At 45.9% G+C, this 27,388-nt stretch overlaps 1 protein-coding gene across 3 annotated transcripts in view; it reads right to left on the reverse strand.

The window, feature by feature from the left end:
* The window catches only part of ACBD4 (acyl-CoA binding domain containing 4), a 42,877-nt gene that overhangs the window by 5,935 nt on the left and 9,554 nt on the right, over positions 1–27,388 (reverse strand). Inside the window, exons 1-9 of one of the 3 annotated variants that reach the window (XM_053265230.1) lie at positions 24,341–24,469; positions 21,527–21,620; positions 20,671–20,791; positions 19,158–19,242; positions 18,056–18,176; positions 14,000–14,092; positions 9,434–9,534; positions 7,616–7,682; positions 39–226 (exon numbers count right to left, since the gene is read on the reverse strand). In XM_053265230.1, the coding sequence (XP_053121205.1) occupies positions 39–226; positions 7,616–7,682; positions 9,434–9,534; positions 14,000–14,092; positions 18,056–18,176; positions 19,158–19,242; positions 20,671–20,791; positions 21,527–21,608 (858 nt within the window). In that variant the 5' untranslated portion in view covers positions 21,609–21,620; positions 24,341–24,469. The other 2 variants (XM_053265231.1, XM_053265233.1) reach the window with 2 other exon arrangements.

Genomic DNA, 27,388 nt, shown 5'->3' on the forward strand with positions numbered 1-27,388 from the left:
ATTCACCACCACCCCTCACTTCAGAAGCAACAACATACCTGCAATGTTGCCAATGATTCCAGGTGGCGGAGTCTCTCCATTACTTTCCTCATGTCCTCCTGCAAGGCTTGGATAGCGTTCGCCATCTGCAATTCCACTTCCTGCCGGATCAAGGTAGCTGCTGTGTTCTTACGGATGTCTTCAGGGCTGCTACTGAGATCCTTCTCACCTGGGGTCATTCGCAAGCCTGTGACATGACATGGAGTAGAGAGATCAAACAGGCCTGCAGTAGGAACATTTTGTGGGTATGGCTCTTGAGCTGAGATGTTAAAAGGGAGAAGTGCCCTTTTATCGCTTTTTGCAGACATTCGGAGTTTTTAATCTTACAATAATTTCGTAGTAACCTTACGTGCTATTGTTTTTTATGACTCCTTTATCACTTTGTACAGACATTCATAGTTTTTAATCTTAGTTTCATAGTAGCCTCACAGTCTTTATGCTAATAGGCACAGATTCTATCGCTTTGGTCTGCTTTTAATATCACTTGTTACATGCTCCTTTTTCCTTGTGCTAGTCTGAGACCCTAACAAAGATTGATTGATTGACTGATTGAAAAGGGAGCGATGTTCAAAGATAATCCTGGAAGCAGCAGTTAATTTAAAAAATGACACTCCCAGGTCTTAAATCTACCAAGAAGAGGTGGGGATGGTGGGAATGGCTGTGATTTCCTGATTGGGATGTGTGGGGAGGGAGAGAGACATAAGGAGAGATTTAGGGGCTGTCCCTGGTCCCCTTGTTATCAGCTTTTTCTCTGATCTGAGCCTCATACCAGGATGCTGCAAAGGTCCCATGAACATCAGTTTCCCCCCAGTACATCAGAATTAATGGCAAGCAAGGCTTAATTTCTAAACGAGAGGGCTCAAGTCTGCCTGGAAATGGTAACTTCAGATTTAAAAGTTCTTTTCGCAGCCCCAAATGTTTGGGGTGAACGATAAGTCTGTAGCAAAGCCCCTGCTTTATATGCAGAAGTCTGCAAGTTCAGTCCTGCAATTTCCAGCTAAGGGATCAGTGGCAGGGAGCTGTTGGTTAGAGCAGACAATACTGGGCTAGATGACCTAATGATCTAAAGCAGTCAGTGGCAACTTCATATGCTCATTTTAACAGGGGCTGCCTATTTAGGGGAGAGGAATGGTTCCTGCTTCTTTGTATTCCCTTGAGAGTTCCTCCACTCCTTTTTCCTTAGGTGCATCAGGGATTGTCTTTTTAGGGGCAGCTCTTTTAGGTTGGTGTAAGAACTGTACCCCAAAACTCTCTTTATCTTCCTTGTTTGTTAGTTTGCTCACACTCAGGATCTAAATGGCCACCATGATACCTGATCATGCTTGAAGGGCTGGGTAAAAAGCTGGTAACTGGGGGAGTGTATTTGAGAGCCAATGTAGCATAGAGGCTAAGAGACTGAGCTACACATCGAGACTTCCCTGGTTTGATTCTCACACCTCTGCCATGTACTCACTAGGTGGCCTTAGGCAAGCCACCCCCTCTCAGCATCAGCTGCAATATGCCAAGAACAATACTTACCTTACCGAGTTATTTTAAGGACATCAAAGACATAATATCTGCAAAGAGTTTTGAACACTTGGAAATGATATAAACTAGAAGGGACCCCTGTTAAATGGCACTGGAAAAGCAAGTGCCAAACTTGAACTAGCAGTATAGTAGGTGGCAGGAGAGGCAGAAGCAGAACAAGTGCAGGACGGAGGCAGGAAAGAGGGATGACCGATTGGCCCATGCTGGCAGTCTTCATGGGCTTGTTACTCATTAACCTCTCTCAAGGCCAAGAAGCCTGAACAGATCAGAAGAATATTCCAACATAACAGGGTGTCCCTGCGTTGTTGTTGGCAATGGAGGGAAGGGCAGACAAATTCAAAGGGCCTGCCTGTCTTAGCAGTCAAGGCATATTCCCACCCAGTCATGAGGTGGGACTGGTAACTGTGCTGGCTGCTGAGGCGATGATCGCTTGGGCAGTAAATTTTGGATAAAGGTTGCCCCACGAAGCTGCCTGTTGGCGTCAACCTCACTTGTGCCAGCCCCTCACAGTAGCAATGGCAGAGAAGCATTTCCAAGATGGCATCACTATGGTAGGTATATGTATTCCAAACAGGTTTACCAGAGCACTGGCTTGCAGGCAGTGTCACGTTGTCCAAGGTGGCACCTGGCTTGGAAGAATGATTCTAGAAAACCTGCACACAAAAGCCCTATGCATGTTATGAGTGCCAGCCACACTCACACCTGCAGAAGCAGGGAGGAAGTCCCGCCTCTGCTGTCAATCACCTCCTCCAGCTGACTCATCCATGCTTACAGCCCCATTTATCTGAAGGGGGAGGTGCCATAAGTGTGATGAACTATAACCTTGGGTAATCCAGGTTGCAGCTCTCTGAACCACCAGCCATCACACTTACGTTGCCTTCCCCTTCAGACAAATGGGACATGATTGGGCCAGCTGGATGGAGTGAGTGAAAGCACAAGGCAGACCTCCCTCCCTCCTTATGCAGTTGTAAGTGTGAGAGTGGCTGTCACTCATAACATGTGAATAGGGTTCATGTGTACACCCGTTGTGTACACATTTTGAAGGCAGATCCTCCACTGCAGCTCTCATCAAAAGAAGGGCAAACCAAGAGCAGTGAAGGGGCAGAGGGAGGAAGAGAAAAAGGAGGCCTGCGGGGGGAAGAGGAGAAATTGTGACTTAACTTTTTGCCATCTAAGTTGAAAAGGCCTGCCTACACATGCTGCAGAGTGAGGTGGTAGATTGTATCAGGGCTGGTTCCAGGTTTGAGAGGCCTCCCTCAGCAAGTGGACTTCTGGTGCCCCCCTTACCTTACCATGACAGCAGACACAGGTTTATTTCATTTGTGGCAGGCCAGCAGTAGACAATATAGTGCTCTAGCTGGCAGTTGCTGCCCATCAAGTCCCACACAATGGCCCACAGAGCATTGCAACACTACCTGGGGCACTGTGGGAGAGAAACATGGCTGGCAGTGACCACCATTTACTGTTAACTGCCAGCTAGAGTCAGTCTACCAAGAATGAAATTCTTCCTGACCAAGAGGGGAAGCTTTGTTGGACGGCCCCTATTTTTCTGAAGTCATATGGGTTGGGACTTGGCAGGGTAAGGCCTTTTTGGACACCCAGCCTTTGGAGCTGTCCATCCAAAGGGAGTAATCTACCTAGTCTGGTAATTTCCAAACTGTGCTGTGCAAAGGAAATTATAAATTAATTAAACTAGAGATTCCAGTGAACCCAAAGCATGTACACAATGAGACTGCCTACTGCATCACACCCAGGGGAGCAGGGTCCACCCAGAGGGTCAGAGAAGGTCTCAGCAAAATGCTGGGCCCTCAGCAGCTGCCCAAATATGCCATGTGGTGATGCCAGCCTTGGCCTGCACCATTGCACCATTTTTGGATGCTCCCCATGCAAAATAATAATAATTACTCGACAGAAGACTAGCACACCAGGGTGAAAGATCCTAGTTCAATATGTTCCTTGCTGTACCAGTTTTCCACTGGAAAGGGAGAGGTGTTTTTTTTAACACATGCACTCTCTCCCACCTCTCAAATGTGATCTGTAGTGGTACAGTCCATTCTACTATCTCACATCTGTACAATCTCATTCTACTACATGCACAGACCAGGCCACATTGTGTAGACTTGAGGGGCAGGTTAAGGTCTAGAGGTACACTCTAGATGTCTAGAGTGTACCTCTGCAGATTCCATATTGGAGGGTGCATGTTATAATGTTGAATGCTCCCCCATATAAAATACCTCCTTCATGTAGTAAACGATCACATCAAGGAATAGACTATCTCAAACCTTTCTCCCCAGTGCATTAATTCATTGCACATTGTTCATTAGGTCATCTCATGCAGGAGAGCATCTATGACACACCTGAATATATGTGCCCAAAGTGGTCATAGGAACACAGGAAGCTGCCATATACTGAGTCAGACCTTTGGCGTAACTAGCTCAATATTGTCTACACAGACTGGCAGCGGCTTCTCCAAGGTTGCAGGTAGGAATCTCTCTCAGCCCTATCTTGGAGATGCTGCCAGGGAGGGAACTTGGAACCTTCTGCTCTTCCTAGAGTGGCTCCATCCTGAGGGGAATATCTTACAGTGCGCACACTTCTAGTCTCCCTTTCAAATGCAACCAGGGTGGACCCTGCTTAGCTAAGGGGACAAGTCATGCTTACTACTACAAGACCAGATCTCCTCTTCTGATCTAATCCAACATTCTTCTGTCTCAGTTTACCACCTTCTTTTGTGTAACATGCACATCATCTCTAGGTCTGGCCCTGAAGACTTCTGCTCCAGTCCATTTTAGCCCTGGTATGATACTCCCCTTTCAGTGTCAGAAAGCAGAAAATGGATTATATTAATGAACTGTGGATTTTACCATTACTCCTAGTTCTCTTTGGGAAGAACAAAAGTGAAATGGCCTTACATAATTATATCATGTTCTTTTTATACCTGTCCTGTCCTGCTCACATTCCCACTGTTCACCTCCTCCCTCATGGTTTTATTTCTGTGATGGGGACAATTGAAGAACTCTGGCAGAGATGCATGTTTGTTTGATTTTTGCTTTCCAAATATACATGTTGGCAAATCTGGATATCTTGCCATACTCAGTTATCAAATAATCACACTAAATTAATTACAACCAGGCTTGTTTGCTCCTCCAAATGAAAGATGCGCCTTTCTTGCCAACCGCCAGTTGGTCCCCAAACTCAAGTACACAGTACCACTCAAATACTGTGTACTTGAGTTTGAGGACCAGGGATAGATTGGGACTTGTTGGTGTACCGATCACCCTGCTGCCCAACGGAATCCCTTACTTAGCTCATGGACTTTGTCGCAGAACTTGCGTTGGAGTCTCACAGAGTTTTGTTGCTGGGGGACTTCAATGTTCATTTTGGGACCGATTTGTCTGGGGCAGCTCAGGAGTCATAGCGGCCATGACAACTATAGGTCTATCCCAAGCAGTTGACACATATTGCAGGTCACATGCTTGATTTGGTCTTTTACTCCAATCAGGGTGGTGTTCCGTGGGTGGGGACTCCTGTGATCTCCCCATTGTCATGGACGGACCACCATCTGGTTAAGGTTGGACTTATGACCACTTCCCACCTCCGCAGGGGTGAGCGGCCTATTAGAATGGTCCACCCGAAGAGGTTATTGGATCCGGTAGGATTCTAAGAAGCCTTGGAGGGATTTAATGTTGGCTTTGCCGGTGATCCTGTTGATGCCCTGGTTGAGAATTGGAACAACTTGCTCACCAGGGTAGTAGACATAATTGCTTCTAAGTGTCCCCTCCGACCTGCTTCAAAACTGGCCCCTTGGTATACGGAAGATCTACGGGGGCTGAAGCGGCAAGGTAGGCGACTGGCGCGCAAGTGGAGAAAGACTCAACGCGAATCTGACAGATTACGACATCAGGTGGTTCTTTTCTGCCCATATTGCCTCTGCGAGTTCATGTGCAGCGGAGTTGCTCAGGGTTGTGAGGGAACTAGTCTCTGCCCCCCATCCCTTGAACCAGAATTTGGAATCATCAGTTACCCGCTGTGATGTGTTTAAAGAATTTTTCACAGATAAAATCTCTCGGATTCGGGCCGATTTAGATGGAGAGTCTACAATTAATTTGATGTCTGAACTGGAGGTGTCCGACAACTCCTCTTATGTGACTCAACTGGGTTTCAGTTTGTGACTCCTGAGGATGTGGACAAGCTGCTTGGAGCGGTGAGGCCTACCACTTGCTCTCTTGACCCTTGCCCAACATGGCTTGGTCTGTCTAGCAGGGAGGCTATTGTACGCAGCATGGTGGAAATAATAAATGCCTCTCTGAGGGAGGGCAGGATGCCTCCTTGTCTCAAGGAGGCAATTATTAGACCTCTTCTAAAGGAGCCTGCGTTGGATCCCTCAGAGTTGAGCAATTACAGGCCTGTTTCCAACCTCCCATGGTTGGGCAAGGTAACTGAGAGGGTGGTGGCCTCTCAGCTCCAGGCGGTCTTGGAGGAAACTGATTATTTAGACCCATTTCAAACTGGTTTTCGGGTGGGCTATGGGGTGGAGACTGCCTTGGTCGGCCTGATGGATGATCTCCAATTGGCAATTGACAGAGGAAGTGTGACTCTTTTGGTCCTTTTGGATCTCTCGGTGGCTTTCGATACTATCGACCATAGTATCCTTCTGCAATGTCTGAGAGTGTTGGGGGGGTGGGAGGAACTGCTTTACAGTGGTTCCACTCCTACCTCTCAGACAGATTCCAGATGGTGTTGATTGGAGACTGTTGCTCTTCTAAATCTGAGTTTAAGTATGGTGTCCCACAAGGCTCCGTACTTTCTCCAATGCTTTTTAATATCTACATGAAACCGCTGGGAGAGATCATCAGGGGATTTGGAGCTGGATGTTACCAGTATGCTGATGACACCCAGATCTACTTCTACATGTCAGCTTCTTCAGGAGCTGGCATATCCTCCCTAAATGCCTGCCTGGAAGCAGTAATGGGCTGGATGAGGGAGAATAAACTGAAGCTGAATCCAGATAAAATGAAGGTACTTATTGTGTGGGGTCAGAACTCTAGAGATGATTTTGATCTACTTGTTCTAGATGGGGTCACACTTCCCCAAAACGAACAGGTTCGCAGTCTGGGAGTACTTCTGGATTCACACCTTTCCCTGGTTTCTCAGGTTGAGGCAGTAGCCAGGGGTGCTTTCTATCAGCTCTGGCTGATATGCCAGCTGCGCCCGTTTCTCAAGATCAATGACCTCAAAATAGTGGTACATTTGTTGGTAACCTCCAGACTTGACTTCTGTAATGTGCTCTACGTGGTGCTGCCTTTGTACGTAGTCCAGAAACTTCAGTTGGTTCAGAATGCGGCAGCCAGGTTGGTCTCTGGGTCATCTTGGAGAGACCACATTACACCTCTATTGATGGAGTTACACTGGCTGCCTATAGGTTTCCGGGCAAAATACAAAGTGCTAGTTATAACTTATAAAGCCCTAAATGGCTTAGGCCCTGAGTTTTTGAGAGAACGTCTTCTTCATTATGAGCCCCACCGTCCATTGCGGTCATCTCTGGAGGTCCGTCTCCATTTGCCGCCAGTTCGTCTGGTGGCCACACGGAGACAGGCCTTTTTGGTTGCTGCCCCGAGACTGTGGAATGCACTCCCTATTGAGATACGATCCTCCCCATCCATGACAATTTTGTAAAAATATTTTAAATCCCATCTTTTTACTCAGGCTTTTTCAGCTTCTTAATAATATATAGGTTTTTAATTCTGTGATTGATTTTTAAATTGTTAGTTTTCAATTGTTAGTTTTTAATTGTTTTTATGTGTTTTTATATGTGTTTTAACTGTTTTATCATTGTGAACTTCCCAGAGACACGAGTGTGGGGTGGTATAAAAGTGTAATAAATGAACAAATAAATAAATAAACCACCAACAGCACACAGCACTTGCTCCAGACTGGTCTTTCTCTATGCCAGGCTTTGTTTTTGGAGCAAACACATTTGTGGTCCCACTTTTGTTCCATTCTCCTTCCCCAGTTGGGATTGGTGCATGTGCTGGAAGTGTGTGCTCACCTTTCTCGCCAGTTTGATCGCTGTGGTTGGTTAAAGGGAAGCTTAGCTTGTCTGATTGCTGGCTAGCCTGTGGGGGGAAAAGAAGGAAAGAGAGAGTAAGGGCATATTAAGATGACAAATATTCCATTCATACCACTTTAAGAATTATGGCCTTCCCCAAAGAATCCTGGTAGCTGTAGTCTGATGAATTGCTGCTCTGTTAGAGAATTTTCTACCCATGTGGTGCCTTCTCAGGAACTACAATTCCCAGGCTCCCTGGGAAGAGGGAATGACTGTTTGTAAACAGTTTGTAGCATAGATGTGCCCTGAGAGCTTGCATGTGTTGTGCTGTACTTCTGAGGCAGAAGTCACAACATAGTTTTGGACTTGACTTACAACTTGAGTTATGGAAAGGTAAGGAGTGTCAAATAATCGGGGTTGCTCCTGCTTCTTGAAAGGGCTGACAAATGCAATTCCAGTCCACTCTTGTTTGCTCTGAAAGCAAACTAGAAGTTAAACATTAAAGATGCTTCAGGATACCCCCTTTTAAAGAATAATAGGAAGTGCTTACTTGTTTCTTGCTGTTTACGAGTTCGGATAAATTGGCAAATTTGACTTGGGTTAGGGTAAGACATTTATATACAGAGCCCTTTTTCATGATCATGTTCTTATAACGTAATGTTATAAGACTTAACTACAGTCATTTACGTGTGTGTGTGTGTGTGTGTGTGTGTGTGTGTGTGTGTGTGTGTGTGTGTGTGTGTGTTTCAAATCTCTGACAAAGAGCTTGTTTTAGCCTGAAACGTGCCAGGTTTTAAAAAAAATGCCTTGGGATTGTTTTTAATGAAAGGTGGTATATAAATTTAACAATAAATAAATAAAAGGGCAAGGGGAGGAAGCCTAAAAGCTTACCTCTCCCGCAAATGATCTTCTCCGTGTTGCTGGGCAAGTGGATTGCCCACCCAGATGATTGCCGGCTTCTGCCAGCATCAGGGAGATTTGGGGGCTGGGAGGCCCCCAGAACTCCCATAATGCACCACATGAGTGCACAGTGCATTATGGGGAGCTTTTTGACACCGGCTGGGAAGCTGTTGGTGTGTGGGTGCTGCACGGCACACCCTTAACCCGAAATAGCAGCTGGGGTTCCCTTGTGGGTTTGCTGTCATGCAGCCGCTGGGAGCTGTGCAGCTCTCACAGATAGGCAAAACCGGGCTGGGCTTCAGTTGTTTGCAGAAATAACATTATTTGCAAATGTTTATCTTATGTAAGTTTATAGCTGCTGGACTCTAGAAAGAAGCTCTGCTTTGGTTTAGCAACTCAGGTCATGCAAAACTCATCTTAAAACATGGTTATCTAACTTAACATCATTTCACTGTCTTCAATGAGGAGATAAAAAACCTTTAAAGCAATCCATGCACAGCAAAAACAGAACCACGAAAAAGTAGATTAGATCTGACAAAGTGCTGGGGAAGGAGAGATAGTTAATTTCCAAATAACCTCTTTCTAAACTATCTTTTAGCAAGGGACCAGGCATGATGTCTAATACTGAGTCAGACTATTGATCCATCAAGCTCAGTATTGTCTACACTGACTAGCAGTGCTCTCCAGGGTTTCAAGCAGGAGTCACTCCAAACCCTATCTGGAGGTGCCAGGGATTGAACCTGGGACCTTCTGCATGCAAAGCAGATGCTCTTCCACTGAGTTATGGTCCTTCATCCAGATCACTCCTGACCAAGTGGTAAGTTAGTCCCGCAATGAAGCAATGTTTTCAGGTATACCCTAAATGTAGTCTGAAGGTAGCCGCTTCTGCTGCCCCAATCCTAGCCCATCTGTTGTCACCTGATCAGGTTCCATCTGTTCCAGGCTATCACAGAACACCTCGCTCTCTGAATCACTGGCCATTTGGCTGCCTTTAACAGCTTCATCTGCATGGCTTGGACCTGCAACAGAAAAGGTTGTGGCTCAGAAACAGATTAAACAGATCCAGTATTACCGTCTATAAGACAACAGTATACATGCCTGTAGAATGCTGCAGTGATGGACAAGTTATGCAACAACTTTGAAAATCTTAGGGGATTTCCATCCCAGATTGCTTTATCCACTGTTGACATCCTCTGCCATATGATGCAGAAACACACATAAGAACATAGGAAACTTCCATATACTGAGTTGGTCTATCTAGCTCAGTATTGTCTTCACAGACTGGCAGTGCCTTCTCCAAAGTTGCAGGCAGGAATCTCTCTCAGCCCTGTCTTAGGGAAGCCAGGGAGGGAACTTGGAATCTTTGCTCTTCCCAGAGTGGCTCCATTCCCTGAGCAGAATATCTTAAAGTGCTCACACATCAAGTCTCCCATCCATATGCAACCAGGGCAGACCCTGCTTAGCTAAGGGGACAAGTCATGCTTGTTACCACAAGACCAGCTCTCCTCTCCATAGACACATCCAAATATCTATCATGATACCAGGATCCATTTTATGTTTTGGAGGGATTTTCTTTCTTTCTGAGGTAAGAATGATTGCCTCGATCTAATTTTTCGTTTCCTGGTTTTTTTTGTGTATCTGACAAATGCTCCCTGCATATTTTACTGCATTATTGTTTTAAGCTTAGAAAGCTTGTGAGATCATGCATGTGTCGGTGTGTCCCCCTCTAATAAAATTTGCATTTACAGTCTGATACAAACCAAATTCACAGGACATGGTAGATGTGTGTGTGCTTTGCAAATCCACCATGTTAATTCACTATACCCCTTTGCAACTCATGATACATTTGATACAAACAAAATTCATAACACACAGGAGGGGGTCCTACCAAGGGCATAGGGACTATTGAGTAAGGGAGGACAACTAGCCCACAGCCGCCAGGGTCTGAGGGGGCTGCAAAGGCCTCCCCTCACCCTCAGCCAGGGCACTCCCTTGCCCCCTCCCATACCCAGCCGGCGAATGTAGTGCTTGCTGGCTGGGATCACGAGGTACACCCCTCTCCTCCCCAGCTGGTGTTTCATTGAAACCCTGGCTGGGCTGAGGAAAGAAGCCCAGCCAGCCAGTGTTTCAATGAAATGCTGACCGGGGAGGATGGGAGAGGGTCCGAACAGACCCTCTCCTGGGCAATGGCCATGCTCCCTGCATCCGATGTCAGATGCAGGGGGGTGGGGCCAGTACTGGGGGGTGGGGCCAGTTGGCCCCTGCAGAGCTACCCCAGTCAGTGCTTCATTGAGTCACTGACTAGGTGTTCCTTTCCTTGCCTCCTCGGGAGGCAGGGAAAAGAGCTCCTAGACAGCAGTTCAACGATGTCAGATGCATCTGATATCAGATGCAGGGGGCATGGCTTGGGATTTAGGGTGTACAAGCGTGAAGTGTGTGTGCTTGACAGTCACGGGGATGGGGGAGCTGCAGACAGGACTACATCCTTCATTTGCCCAAGTGCCCCCTACTCGCTTGGGTCCTACATAAGAATCACAATGTTAAAAATCACCATGGAAAAGAGGCTCCAATAGTTCTGCTTAGAATTACTTTTTTTTTTTTTGGAAAACGGTTTTGTTAATGTTGATTTTTGTATTTCTTTGAAACAATGTAAAATGTTTTTTACATTCTTACTTTGAAACAATGTAAAAGCCAGTGTGGTGTAGTGGTTAGAGTGCTGGACTAGGACCGGGGAGACCCGAGTTCAAATCCCCATTCAGCCATGATACTAGCTGGGTGACTCTGGGCCAGTCACTTCTCTCTCAGCCTAGCCTACTTCACAGGGTTGTTGTGAAAGAGAAACTCAAGTATGTAGTACACCGCTCTGGGCTCCTTGGAGGAAGAGCGGGATATAAAATGTATTTTTTTTCAAGGATTAATAAAAGAGTAAGTTTTAAACAAGGAATAATGTAAGCATAGACAAGTAAGAGTGTGTGTGTGTGTGTGTGTGTGTGTGTGTGTGTGTGTGTGTGTGTGTGTAGAGCTGCCTCCAGTTTTCAGCAAGCCCCTAAGCAAAGCCCTCCAGTGTCCCCCATGACAGTGGGCCTCCCATCCGTGTTGATGGTGCACCAGCATCCAGCACCGGGCCTTCTCTTCTCACGGGTGGGCTTGCTGTGGTGGGGCTTACGGAGTGGTGGCAGACACTGCAGTGGGTGCTCCTTTGTCTCAGCACTGCCACTACTGCAGCTGCGGCAACGAGGAGAGCTAGCAATGTCTGCTCGGCAACAGAAGCAGACGGTATGTCAGTGGCAGAGGACTCTTTCAGGGCAATGGGGCCCTGGCATTTGCCCGTGGTGTTGCATGCTGACACAGGCGGTGTGTGCACACACATCTAAGCTGTCATAACTGGCAATTACCTGAACACCCAAATGTGGGAGATTCTGCCCTACAAGTATCTCTACGCACTGTTCGCAGTACTTGATCTATGATAACGATTAAGGCGAAGGAAACCAGAAAACAATATATATGTATATTTGTGCTAATTCAGACCAGTTTGTAAGACCTTAGATCTGAGTGATGTAGCAACTCGGATTCAACAGCATTTTCTCTTATTTGAAAAAGAGAAGAGGAAGAGCAGAGAGCTCTGCTTTAATCCTGCTGCTCAGGTTATACGCAATTTAGTGAGATCCAAGATTGAACCAACTGTGATTCAATGCTTGCGTGACCTAAGCACAGGCATTTGCTGTTATCCATTAAGCTTGGCCACTGAGCAATTTAACAAGTAGTATGGCTGTAGAGTAAATAGATCAAACGGGACATAATAAAGACACATTTGGGATACTGAATTCTAGGAGGAGGAAGGGAGTCACACACACACACACACACACACACACACACACACACACACACACACACACAGAGCTGGGTGTCTCCTGTTCAAAACAGAAATGTTTGCAGGCTTGTGCTGTCTGTTCTCTGTATGCCTAAAACGATTTTAAAACTGGTTTCACTGTTATGGCTTCTCCAAGGAAACCTGGGAATTCTAGTTTTTCCAAGGAGTACACCAGTACCTTTCTATGATAATATTATTAAATACCAATATTTACTCCACACATTTTAGTATATTATATATAAATATAGTTATAAATGTACTGTTTAGCAAATAGTTTCAAATTCCCATTCAGAGATCCCTAGCCGTGCCACAGTAGCAGCACAGATCAACTAGAAACAGAGACACTTTAAAAAAGGAACAACTTGTTTGTCTTTCTCAGGGCTGTACAACTTTGGCCCTCAAGATGTTGTGTGACTACAACTCCCATCACCCCCAGCCACAGTGGCCAATAGTCAGGGATGATGGGAGTTGTAGTGCAACATCTGCAGGAGGGCTGAAGCCAGTTTGCAACACTCAGTCAGGCTCTAATCTGTAACTAAGTAACAGAGCACAAAGTACATTTGTGCATTTATAAGCAGGCCTGATTCTTAATGGCTGGAATCACTAATAGGGGTGTACACGAACCGGTCCACAAAGAACCGGGCCAGTTCGATGGTTCAGTCACAACCAAACCGGCCTCTAGGAGAGGTGGTTCAGTCCGTGATCGAACTGGACTGAGCCCAGTCCATTGTGGACTGGTTTGACCCCGTTCAACAGGCTATGTTTGTAAAAGGGAATTCAGCGAGGATTCTCCTTTACAAGCAAAGGGGAAAACTGTCTTTAAAAGGCTTCTAAGGGCAGCTGGGGGTGGGCAGCGAGAAGGCAGCTTTAAAAGTAGATGCTTACAGATCCACTGGTGGTGGTTCCTGGAAACCTCAGCGCTCCTCCCAGAAGCCCGCCCACGAGGTGGCAGCACAGTTCTGACCTCCATGGATCAGCAGAGACCAGAACGGCACTGCCACCATGTGGGCGAGCTGCTAGGGGGGAACGCTGGAGTTTTTAGGCACTGGCGGCAGTGCCAGAAAGGTGCTTTTAAAGGTGCCCTTTCATTACCCTTAGAAGCTTTTTAAAGGCAGGATTCCGCTTTGCCTGTAAAAGGGAATCCTCACCCGATTCCCCTTTACAAGCATACCCTCTCAAACTGTTGAACCAATTCGAGCTGATTTGATCGAATCGAATGGCGGGTCAGATTGGCCAATCCAGTTCATGGACCGGCAGTTCAGTTTGAATTTGGTCTGTGCACACTCCTAATAACTAAGGACAGAGAGCAGGCTTAGTCTCTATCCTAAAAGAGTTCCTGAGTGCACCATGGCTGCCATCCATTCCAACAGGTTAAAGCAAAATGCTGCATTTGGGGACACTTGCAGAGAGGGGCAAAACTTAACCTCTGCCCTGACACTAAGTGATCTGGCCCTCACTGACACATATCCCGCAGGGGCATGCAATTGTTCCTCTGTGCACACATTGCAAGCACACACCCACACCCAGTCATATGGATATGCAAATGAATATGCCTTCTGCATGCATTCCACCTGTCTTGACAAGCATTTTGTATACACATCTACAGATCTCACCAGTTTGCTTGTATTCTCCAGAAGCTGGTAGATTCTCAACAGGTCCGTTCAAAGCACCATTGTGGAGAGACAGGGTCTTGGAGTTTAGTTGAACTACAAAGAGAAGGTAATAGGTTTCAGATCTGCCTCAGACTAGGATCTTGTGGAGTTTGCTTTCCCTAATGTGTGTGTGTGTGTGTGTTTGTGTGGTTTTTCGAAAGCTCTGATAGAACCTTTTCTCTTATAACTTAATTATGAGAGCACTGTACACTAGAGTCCGGGGGTCACAAGGCAAATAACATGATTGTTTTCAAATCACAGGAATTCCAAGACAAGCTCATAATTTTAAGAGCATGATCACCAGAGCAAGGTAGTCACTCACCGAGTGTAGAAGCATATGCAAAGTTCTTTAGCCTTTCTCCTAGCATGAACAGTAGTAAAGAGGCATTAGCAGAGCTCTCTATTATGCATCTTCTCTGCTCACTCCCATTTGCATGTTTCTTGGAGCTTAGAGGAGGAAGCTCCTGAGGAAGGATTAAGTCTCAGTAAAGTAAAGTAGTCGAGTCAGTGTCGACTCCTGGCAACCACAGAGCCCTGTGGTTGTCTTTGGTAGAATACAGGAGGGGTTTACCATTGGCTTCTCCCACGCAGTATGAGATGATGTCTTTCAGCATCTCCCTATATCGCTGCTGCCCAATATAGGAGTTTCTTCCCATAGTGTGGGAAACATCCCAGCGGGGATTTGAACCGGCAACCTCTGGCTTGCTAGTCAAGTCATTTCCTGCTGCGCCATTAAGTCTCAGTACTTTATCTATAATGTGGCACCAGTGGAAGTCCCAGACTTCTGAAAACTGTCTGAACTCACACTCCCCTGCTCCCTAAATTAAAATGGAAGGCACACTACACTCTTTCAGGGTTGAAAAAGGTTTTACATTTAGAGTATGTAGAAGAATTGCCTGTCCTCAGAGGAGCCCACCTTCTATGTTTCTGAGTGAATCATTGTTCTGGGCAGCATGCTTCCCCCAGTTGCCTGTGCCTAGACAGGTAATTCTGCTGTGTCTCTGCATCAGGAGTGATGGAAGGGTCCAATGATTTGATGTGGCAGAATACCCATCCCCCTGAAAGCAGAGTGGAGGGATGAAACGCTAGAGCAGTGAATCATTCAGACACACCCTTGGTTCTTTAAAGCTGCAACCCTATACACTCTTGCCGGATAGTACGTCACATTGAACTCAGTGGGATTTACTTCTGAGTAGACTTGCATAGGATTGTGCTGTAATGCTTTTATTTCCCATGGCACAACCAGCAGTGAGACACTGTTTGGGAATGATTGGTCTGTTCTTTGAGCCACAGCAAAGGTTGCTTGACAACTGTCCAAGATAGGCCAACCTGTCCTTTGCCAAACCCTCTCACAAACGGATGTAAAGTAATGTGATCAGGGACATGTGCTTGAGAGTCAACAGAAAGGGAATGATAAGCAAACAGCTCTCTTGTACTCTGATTAGGTGCGTGTGTGTGTGCGCGTGAAATTTCTCAGGGTCTCATCTAAGGCCTGTCATTGTTTAATGCCTGAGTGGAGTGGGTTTGAAGTGGTGGGGTGGGGAGATGGGGATAATACAGTTACAGAGGGAGGAACCTCCTCCTTCCACAATCTTATCTTTCCTTCTTAAATCAACAGTTTGCTACAGCAATCCCCATGGACTTTGCAGCTGGCAGGCACAATCAACTTTCCGCAGGAGAAAGGAACTGAAATCCATGAAAAACTGGATCAAAATTCACAGGAGGCTTTTTAGCCAAGTGGCAGATGGAATCCAGGGGCGTAACTATAATAGGGCAAGGGGAGACAGTTGTCTGGGGGCCCACTGCTTTGGGGGGCCCCCCAGAGGCAAGTCACATGACTGACTCCCCCAGCTGCACACCCACCCGGGCTTCCTTCAGTTGTATTCATCCTCCGAAATTGATGTGAGTGTTAAGACCTGGAGCTACCAGAACAGCATGTCTTTCTTTAGTACCATTAAATGACTTGCATCGTCCACAATTTACAAAACTTTTGAGCTGAGCTTCAGTGGGGTGGGGGTCCCATTTTAAAATCTTGTCTCTGGGCCCACTCCAACCTTGCTACGCCCCTGATGGAATCTGCAATATTTGCTACTCTTACTAAATATTGAATCTACCACCAACTGGTGTGTTAGGTTAGGTACGTGAGACTCAGAGAGACATAGATGGCTGAGGCATAGTGGCAGCCTCAGATGGCAGATTTTGGGTGGCGTTAAAGGCAGCAGACAGAGTCCAGGCACAGAGCTCTTTGGAGAAAGAGTGGGATGTTAATGTAAAAATGAATGAATAAATAATAAAATCCACTAAGAGGTTTTCCTGCACAAGCACAGTTGAAATTAATGGAAGCTGAGCAAGAACTCATCCTCTGGATAGGTTCTCACGACTTGTGCAGTGCTGCTAAACCAAGTAATGGGAGATTTGCAAGGTGTACGTGTTCTCAATTTCCGGTCAGAAGAACCCAGGAATTTTTGGCCATGTTGGATTGGCACTGTGCCAATCCAACATTTACTGAGGACCAGTAACCTAGGATTTGACCTAAGCTTGCTGATTGTGGCTAAATGCAACCCGACACGGCGAAACATTTCTGGGTTCTCATGACTAGAAACTGGAGGTGTGCCTGCCTCGCAAGTCTCCCATTTCCCCCTTCGGCAGCATCATGCATGTTGTAAGAACCCGCCCTCTAGCTCCAGCCTTGAGGTAGTCAGCTAGAGGGTTTTTGTTCTATATTATAATACCAGGGAATAAGAGCTGGAAGATGGGGCAAAATGTCCTTTTTGGGAAACTGAATTAAAAGTGCTCTGCAGGAGATTTGTGTTAACTAAGATTCTAGAATGAAGTGGGACCGGGGAGGACTCCTGGTTTGCATCTCAGCCTGAACCTAGCTTTCAGTGCAACCTTCCCTTCAAAAACTCCTGCTGTGTGTGTGTGAATGTGTGTGAGAGAGCGAGAGAGCGAGCACACAACACAAACAGAGTTGATGGAGGAAGTTATTCCAAGAGGCAAACCAAGCATGCACTGAGCTGCAAGTCTTTTTCTTGCTCCTGCCTTTCCAAACCAACAAAAATCCCGAATGTGGGGGTGTGGCAAGTTCCTTTGCCAAAATCCCAAACAAGTCTAAGCAGGTCAGACCACTGTAAGATGATGAGTGCAAACTGCCACACGAGCAATTTCAGGAAGTTACAGAGAGCATCTGAGATTAGGAATACTTTATTTAAAGGTAAAGTGTGCTGTCGAGTCGGTGTTGACTCCTGGCGACCACAGAGCCCTGTGGTTGTCTTTGATGGAATACAGGAGGAGTTTACCATTGCCATCTCCTGCACAGTATGAGATGACGCCTTTCAGCATCTTCCTATATCACTGCTGCCTGATATAGGTGTTTCCCATAGTGTGGGAAACATCCCAGCGGGGATTCGAACCAGCAACCTTTGGCTTGCTAGTCAAGTCATTTCCCCACTTAGGATTGATTATACAACTTTAGGAGAGACTGAAGGTGATCCAGTTGAGTCTACCTTGCTTCAAAGGCAGACACGTTTGTGTATGGAGCATCTAACAAGTTCCATTATCCTCAAAGAAAGAGGTACTTTACAGCCAATCAGGCGCATCCGCCACCCAGCCAATCAGCTGGGCTCTGGGACGCATATTCCAAGGCACACCCAGGAGAATTAATATAATAGATGCACGTACAGTAGTACACTTCCTGTTTGTACCCCACATTCAAGAGCTCCGGCACTCAGATTCCCTTTTAAAATAAGCACATGTACAGACATTCACACAAAAACACATACATGTGTACATACACCTGTATGCACATACAATATAATTTCTGACTAGGGCTGGAGAGACAGGAGAAATGGAACTGGAGAGGCAAAGCAACAAGCTGACTTTTGATTTTTACACAACTGGCCCAAATTTGGAACAATAGTTCCAAGTATAAAAACATGGTGCCCCTCACAACAGCTAGAGAACTTGTCTAAATCTTCACACTGCGCCCCCCCCCGCCTTCACTACAAATGGGCATACCTGATTTCTTCTTGAAGAAGGACTCGGGGGGCCTGGGCATATCGTGAATCATCTCGTACAGGGGTTCGAAGTATACAAACATGTCCACCGATGACTCGTCCATTGGTACAGTGTCGATGACCTGCCAGAAAGTCCTAGAAGGGATCCCAGGTGGTACAAGACCATTCACCGGAGCCCAGTGAATGGTTTGGGAGCACCTGATTTGGTAGCATAGTTGACGCTAAGAAGGGCCTGATCTGTCTTTTGGATGGAAGGCACTTGAGAGTCCCACACAAGCTACCCTAGTCTTTAGGTGAGTGGCAGGGTGTGATAGACCAAGTCCTGCCACCCTGTCTGTTGATAGACAACAGGGGCCTTTACACTGGCCATTGTTGGTAGACAACAGAGGGCTTTACCTATGGCTACCAAGTCCTGCCACCCTGGCCTGGTCTGACCAACTAACAACACTGCTAGGTGAAGAAGGGGTACCATCTTCTTTCTGCCCCATGACTGGACTCATTGCAGTTCAGTGACCCTTTCCCTCTCCTTCCAATGCTTAAATATTTGCAAGGGGGGTGGGTTAAGGTGGGGGGAGGGAAATTCTCAAGCAAATCCCTCATAGTCAATTATGTATGCTATTGTACCCAGATAATTTTTATTTTATTTTAAGAAAAACAAGTTGTGAAATAATTGATGCTCATCAATGACCTAAAACTCAGTTGTTTTTTTAAAGGCGCGCTCTCCCCCCCCCCACTTCTCCCTCCTTCTCTCTCTATAAAATTTTAGAAACCAAGTTTCACTTTGAATCTCCATGAAGTTTGACAAATTTTGAATTGATACAAAATTGATTCAAAATGTTGTTTCTGCTTTATTCAAAGCACGTTGGGTCCCTTCAGATAGGAGTACTCTCATTTGAAAGCCAAGTGTCTATCCTTAAGCTGCATGCATTTGTTCAAGCCTGAGGTGTCACTTCTTCCACCTACTTTTTCTGCCACCTATTCTTCAGCAGGCCTCAGTGTCCTGCCCACAGTGATGCTCTTCACTGCAATGAGTTTCCATGGCAACCTAGCCAGTCAACCCCACAAACCAGGCATGACCAAAAAGGGCAATTCCCATTTCCTACCTTCTGGGCTGCCTTCTTCATCTCTGCAATATATGCAATCATAGCTTCCTCTTTGGTCATCTTCCCCAAGCGATTCCACGCATCCCTGCCAAAAACACCAAAAACCAAAACAGAATAAAACCCCTCTTACACAGGGTCCAGTGCTTGCTTTTCAAGGAAGAACTATCAGGGCTCAAAACCTGCTTAACAGCCATGACCTCTGAACTAGAAGAAGTTCAGAAGGTCAGTTGTAATTACTCCGTGCTGAGTGAACAGCAATCTGCGCATGTCCAAACAGACTCCCATTTTCTGCTGCTCCTTTATTTTTAATTAAAATTATGCATAGGCTGCCCTCATGGAAACCAGCCAGAGAAGGACTCCTCTTGTCTGGAGGTGGACTCTGCAAAAGCCCAGGGGCTACTGGGGTGAAAACCACAGTTCAAATTGCTTGCAGTGAAGGCATACCAAGCAATGCTTGATCTGGTAGGCAGGCTGAAATACGAAGCGGTGGTGCCGGTGGGTCTCTGAATGAGTAGGACAAAGCTGCACGAATTTGGCCCTCCAGCTGTTATTGGATTACATCACCCGTTATCCCTGATTATTGGCTGTTGTGGTTGGGGATGATGGGAGTTGTAGTCAACAGCCAAGCTGGCCGAAGCTGTGCAACCCTGATGTAGGGCTATATAGGTCAAAACCAGCTCCCTGAACTGAACCCAGCAGCACACTATTAGTCAATGCAATTGGAGCAATACTGGGTAGATATATCCAGGGGTGCACCTAAGCAAAACTGGAGCCTGGACCGCCCTTGCCATGAGGCCCCCCCCATGAGCCCCCCCTGCCATGAATCCCCCCTGCATTTTTGGGGGGGGCTCCTACCACCGCCATGCCCCCACTGCTACCCCACTGCATCGAACCACGGTTTTCTTACTTTAATTACTTTAGCTGCCAGTGTGTAGGGTAGGGGGTGGGCCGAGCAGACCTCCCCCACCCCCGTGGTGGTGGCCAGAGTGGCTGCTGGGCCTGCCTGTCCTTGCAAACTGTGAGGTGCTCCTTTCTGCACAGGCGCACTGGAGGCCTCACAGTTTGCAAGGACAGGCAGGACCAGCGGCCGCTCCAGCCACTGCTGCCATGGGGCAGGGGGAGGCCTGCTTGGCTCATCCTCTACCCGCCCCCCCGCCCCACACATTGGCAGCTAAAGTAAAGTAACTAAAGTAAGATAACACAGCAGGCGCAGGGTGATGGCAGGAGCCCCCCCAGATCCTCCCCCCTGTCCATTGGCGGCCTCCTCCGACCTTGGAGACCATGGGCCGGGTCCCCAAGGTCCGGGGGTTAGAGTGCCTCTAGATATATCCATGCCTTCCCATGTGCATTAGATGTTAGGCAGCAGTATTTTGTAAAGTATTCAAAGGCTGAGCCCTATAAGTGAAAACAGGAACAGGGGGCTAAGCTCTAGCTAAGCCCTTGCTCCAACTAAGCCTCATTAAAGGCAATGCTTCCTTTGCAAATGTGCAAAGTGAGACTTGGCCTCTCTTACCATTTATACCTGCCAATGGGATCCCAGAATCCTGGCCTGGGGATCTGGCATTGACCCATCGTTGCTTGCTTGTAGTAGCTGTAGAAGCGTAGCATTTCTTCATAGGACGGACGGTAGGAGCCTGAGAGAATGGGGAGAAGTGGTCAGAACCATGCATGGAAAAACATATTTTAAATTTCTAGGTGCCTACATCTAGGTGCTCTTCAAAAACAACAGAATTTTAGGTCATTGGTGAACATTACCAAGGTCAAGTATTGCACAACTTGTTTTTCTTTTTTAAAATGGTGGATTTTTTTTGCATTTTTAAGATGCAAGCAGGTACTTGACACAGTACTTGACATGGAACAGCTCTGGAGACAAAAAGCAGTTCTCAGTTTGTTAGGTTGGAATGGGAGAGAGCATGGTTCACAAAACAGTTAACTCCAGGAAATTCTACCAAGCGGAAGTTAGATCTCAAGGAATGAGTATCCAGTGCAGTGGCTTTCAGCTTGCTGTTCAGAGGCTGATAAGTCAGAAGGTAGCACTCTACCCATTCGAAAGGTGATTCTCTGTATTTCAACCAGTACAGTCTGACATGGCTATTTTGATTATAGCCATACACCACCCCCCAGCTACAATCCAAGCTGGGTTGCATTCCACACATCTGTGGAACCATGCAAGTTCAAAATTTAGTATTTGGGCACAATGTTCAACTTGATAATTAGTGGTTCTATTTCTTTTTGTTTTAAAATACAAGGTTTAGTTCTTACAGGTATACAGACTAGCCTGGGAAACTTGTAACTAATGACAGTCCTTGGAGGTCCATGGTTTGATCCAAGGTGTGTTAACTTCAGATCATCCCCAAATGGACTCTCACCATTCTTGGGCAAGCCTTGAATGACATGGACGGCTGCTTCAAACTGCTTCTGGTAATCTGGCTCTTCTGCCTTCATTCCCATCAGTGGCAGGATCTGGAAGAGAAGCAAAGGTGTTGCTGAATGATGGGGGTTCTGGTGGAGAAATCTTCTAGGAAGAAGGGAGAGAAGCCCTGAACCAGTTTTCCAGCATTCAAGTACTCAGTATTTTTAGATCATGAGAATCCTTCCCTAGAGACATGCCTGGCCCAGATTTAATTTCATCATGGTTATGAAAGGGAACAAACTGATCTACAATGTATTCACTTTGTTCATCCACAAAATGCTCTTGTGAAACTGATCCTCAAGGCACCCATTTTATAGGTAGGGACTGAGGCTGAACAATAAGAGAGTTGCCCAAAGCTGTTGAGCAAATAGGAACATAGGAGGCTGCTATAGTCAGACCATAGGTCCATCTAGCTCAGTTTTGTCTACACAGACTGGCAGCGGATTCTCCAGGGTTGCAGGCAGGAATCTCTCTCAGCCCTATCTTGGAGATGCCAGGGAGGGAACTTGGAACCTCAATGCTTTTCCCAGAGCGGCTCCATCCCCTGAGGGGAATATCTTACAGTGCTCACACTTCTAGTCTCCCATTCATATGCAACCAGGTCAGATCCTGCTTAGCTAAGAGGACAAGTCATGCTTGCCTCTTAGACCAGGTCTCCTCCCTTAATTCCATGGCAGAGGTGCAATTTGATCTCTTCTTCCCCAGTCTCACCATTCCTGTATTGCAGTGCCAATGTAAATAACTAGTTGAGATAAATCTTAGACCTTAAGCAAGACAAGACAATTATTCCAGCACTTTCTCCAACTGCCAACAAAGTCTCTCCTCTTGCCAGAACCCTTCTCTCACCCTTTACTGCAGCAGATAGCCAGGGTCTGAAATGGTTAGAGTATTAGCTCAGACATGGGAAACCCAGAATCAGATTTCCATGGAGTTATGCAAATTCTTTGCTACCTTGGCCAGTGCACTACTTCACAGCCTTCACAGCCTTGTTGTGAAGCCAAATTGCTGCAGTGAGTTCTTTGGAAGAAAAGAGAGACAGAATTTGCCCTGCTTTTCTCTCCCTCATCCTTGCAGAGAGATGGAAGGTTTCAGCAGCCTCCCCATTCCAGATCCCACAGACTCTTCCAACAGCTCTGTTATATTCCTCCATAATGTACCAGTCCCCCTAACCTTCTGCTAGCCAGTGACATCCCCATGTTCAGTCTAGTGGCACCTTCTACACCCCTGAAGGGCAAGTGAGTTTCTTAACGCCCCCCACCCCACCCCAGGCCAGTTGACTCTCATTGCTTTCTTTCTCCATACTCTTTTCTCTGGTGTTCCATATTGAAAACATTTGACATCCGCTTCCTACAGGAAGCTTTCTCCTTCCTTATCCAATTGGCTTGGTTTCCATTACTCTGCCCCAGTGCCACCATGGATGCCCTTTGCCCAGCTCCTCAGACCTACCACAAGACTCAGTGTTCTGACCTTTCTGCTCATCTGAATAGCAATAGCACTTACATTTATATACCGCTCTATAGCTGGAAGCTCTCTAAGCGGTTTACAATGATTTAGCATATTGCCCCCCAACATTCTGGGTACTCATTTTACCAACCTCGGAAGGATGGAAGGCTGAGTCAACCTTGAGCCCCTGGTCAGGATTGAACTTGTAACCTTCTGGTTACAGGGCGGCAGTTTTACCACTGCGCCACCAGGGACTGCACAACCAGGGACAATGAAGTGCCAGGGCTCTTTCCCCTTCCTACCTTCACACGACACCCTTTAACTCATTCCTTCCCAGTGCCAGTTTACCCCACTCTCTCCTAACCTTCTGCCACCCTCACAAATGTCAACAAATCGCTCTCCACTGCTGCCACCATTTCACAAGATAGATATAAAACAAACAAACAAAAACAGTTCCCTGTCCCCAAAGGGCTCACATTCTAAAAAAGAAACATAAGACAGACACCAGCAACAGCCATGGGAGGGATGCTGTTCTGGGGATGGATAGGGCTAGTTGCTCTCCCCCTGTTAAATGAAGAGAACCACAACTTTTAAAAGGTGCCTCTTTGCTCAGTTAGCAGGGGACCCTCCAACCTGTGCCAGTCTGGATTTCTCACCCATATCCTCCTGCCCATGGCCCTTTGTTTTCAGGCCGGTCTGATGTTGTCTCCAGCCCCACGTCTTGTTTTACTGCCTCTGTCATACTTCTGACACTTTATGCGAAAATCCAACTCCCTTGAGAAGTCCATAATGATGGGAAAAGTTGAAGGAAAGAGGGGAGGACGACCAGCAGCAAGGTGGATGGACTCAGTTACAACAGTAATGAATGCACCACAAAGAGACCTTAAAGGCCAAGTTGAAGACAGATCATCCTGGAGAGAATCTATCTATGTGGTCGCTAAGAGTCGACACCGACTTGACTACAATCAATCAATCAATCAATCAATCCCGGCCCTGTTCAAATTTCCGGATCTCTCCTCCTTTTGCCTCCTTGAGAATCCGGGTGCCTCCTCTCACTGACACCTTTCTTGGCCTGCCAGAGAGGTCCCTTTCCTCACTGCCGTTTGATGAACGGCAGTGAGATTCTTAAAGGCAAGACCCAATGCCCGCCTGGGGCTTTCCTACCCAGAGTTCAGTGGTGGTTCCTTTCTGAAAAGAAGAGTTCCAGAATCGATTGCTCCAGTGCCCATTTACAACTACTTATCCCACTCTCCTTCTCCCGTAAATCCTTTTCATCCCGTCCTTGCGCAAGTGCTACCAACCCCTTCTTCACAAGGACTCAACTCACTTTGCTCTTTGCCCGCACACCGGCTCTGCGAACCTCTTGTTTATTTTTTGGCAATCAGCTGCTATTTTACTTCTGACCTCGCAAGACCAGCCCATATTTGCCTGTATCAGGCTGAAGCGTGTCTCAGCCAACCGATGCATCACTTTGTGTTCCACGCCTCACGCTTCGTCCAATGGGCATCAAAAGACTCAATCTTTATGCAAATAAGATTCTCTCTTTTTGCGCCCGCGCAGTCAATCATGTTTGGATGCCAGCGCCACTTGCAGGAAAAAAAGAATAAAATGCGGACAGATAACCTTTATATAGCAGTGCCATCTTCAGGGAGAAAACCGAAGGCGCATTCAAGTGCCTTTGTTGATGGTATAATACAGTGCTTCATATTCATTGGCTTCAGAGGTTAGTTTCTAAAACAAGGCAGGCAGCAGGAGAATTTGTGCAGCCTGTTTTAAATACCAAAGCTTAACCACAAAGAGTGCCTCTGCTCTAAGCAGAATAATATCTTTTTATTAGAGGCAAGTGTAACCAGACACAAAACGTGCACAGAGATGGGGGTGGGGGAGAGAATTCTTAAAGGATATTTGTGTTGTTCAAGAATTCAAGTAATGCAAAAGTTGTATTTGTGTTAGATGATGCAAAAAGGGACTAACAATGAGAAAAGTAAAATGAGTAGTCCAGTCTCCTTTAGAATCCTGACCCTAATCAAGTATACTCTTTTCTACTCTGCCAAATATGAATCCCACAAACACCACTGCTAATCCCCACAGAATGTTCATCAATGAATATAACACTCTTCTGAAACACTAGTGTCAGATTCCTGATTCTGAGGATTTTTGTCTGCTCTGTGTAGGCATCTAAATGTCATGGAAGGTGACTCTAGGCAACAAACTATGTGTGCACAAACAAGGAAAAAGCTGAGCTGAGTTGTAGCCACACACAAATTACACACACATGTTATTGTGCAGTTCTGAAATGTCTATTTTAAAAGTCCTGCTTTGATTCAATACTGCCAGGGGTGCAGGCAGAGGGAATACTTGAGGAGTAACTCTTCTCTTAAATATTTTTTTGGGGGTGGGGGAACAACTTGGGTGGGAAATATGGATTATTAGGTTTGGCATGGGGAGTTCAGTAAAATGAAGGGGAAAGTCCTAAAATGATTTTGGGGGGTGGATCCGTACCTATGAATTCTGCAGCTGGTTGCCCCCTTCCCACCATGGTTAGGTTGAAGAGCAGGATTTCACTGAACTTTTGACTCTTCTGAATTGAAGGCAAGTTTCAGATTTGTTTTTTAAAAACCAGAAAATGAGCTTGTCAAAATACTGATTGATTGATTGGATTAAGTGCCATCAAGTTGGTGTCGACTCTTAGCAACCACACATATAGATTCTCTCCAGGATGATCTGTCTTCAACTTGGCCTTTAAGGTCTCTCAATGGTGCATTCATTGTCGTAATCAAGTCCATCCACCTTGTTACTGGTCGTCCTCTTCCTCTGTTTCCTTCAACTTTCCTCATCATTATGGACCCTTGAGGAGCTGGGTATTTGCATAATGTGTCCAAAGTATGATAGTTTGAGTCTGGTCATATGTACCTTGAGTGAAAATTCTGGATTGACTTATTCTGTGATCCATTTGTTTGTTTTCCTGGCTGTCCATGGTATCCACAAAAGTCTTCTCCAGCACCAAAGTTCAAAAGTGTCAATGCTTTTTCTATCTTGCTTCTTCAAAGTCCAGCTTTTGCATCCATAGAGCATCATGGGGAAAAACATTTTTCTGAATGATTCTAACTAATAATAATAATAATAATAATAATTCAATTTCTATACCGCCCTTCCAAAAATGGCTCAGGGTGGTTTACACAGAGAAATAACAAACAAATAAGATGGAACCCTGTCCCCAAAGGGCTCACATTCTAAAAAGAAACATAAGATAGACCCCAGCTACAGTCACTGGAAGTACTGTGCTGGGGGTGGATAGGGCCAGTTACTCTCCCCCTGCTAAATAAAGAGAATCACCACGGTAAAAGGTGCCTCTTTGCCCAGTTAGCAGGGGTAGGTATAGACATGTCATGGCATCTAAATATCCTTTCCAAGGCCTTCATTGGAACCCTGCCAAGTGCTAGTCTGCGGCGTATTTCTTGACTGCTGGATCCTTTACTGTTGATGGTTCATCCTAAAAGGCAGAAGCTATCCACCACATCAATGTCTTCATTATCAATTCTGAGGCTGGTTGCTGTAGCTGTTGTCATTAGTTGAGTCTTCTTTACATTTAGTCATAGTCCCATTTTTTCATTTTGCTCCTTGACTTTCACTACTAGAGCTTGTAGATCATCCACATTCTCAGCTATCAGAGTGGTGTCATCAGTGTAGCGCTGGTTATAGATGTTTCTTCCTCCAACTTTTAAACTGTGCTCATCTTCTTCCAGTCCAGCTTCTCTCAGTATATATTCAGCATACAAGTTGAATAAATAAGGAGAAGGTCTACAGCCTTGTCTTACTCCTTTTTGCGATCTGGAACCAGTCTGTTTCACTTCCTGTCCTGACAGGAAGTATAGGTTTCTCATGAGAACAATGAGATGCTCATTTTCCTAAGAGTATTCCACAACTTGACATGGTCAACGCAATTGAAGGCTTTTCTGTAGTCTATGAAGTGCATATTGACTTGTTTTCAAATAATTATATTAAAATATGGAATACAGTAAAAATTGATTTGCAGATATGGACCAGAATGAACTTATCTTTAATGGGAAGAATTTCAGCTATGAAGATGAATGTTTTACCTAAAATGTTGTTTCTTTTTCAGACTATTCCTATAATCAGTCCACTAACCTGTTTCAAGCAATGGCAAAAGGACATAACTAAATTTGTATGGCAAGGGAAAAGACCAATAATTAAATTTAAGAACTTAATAGATGCTAAAGAAAGAGGTGGTCTTACCCTGCCTGATTTAAGGTTGTATTTCGATGCTGTTTGTTTGACGTGGTTAACGGAATGGATAACATTAAGAAATCCCAGAATACTTGATTTGGAAGGATCTGATAGAAGGTTTGGCGGG

Source organism: Hemicordylus capensis, chromosome 6 (genome assembly GCF_027244095.1).
Source record: "Hemicordylus capensis ecotype Gifberg chromosome 6, rHemCap1.1.pri, whole genome shotgun sequence".
NCBI classification, from domain to species: Eukaryota; Metazoa; Chordata; class Lepidosauria; order Squamata; family Cordylidae; genus Hemicordylus; species Hemicordylus capensis.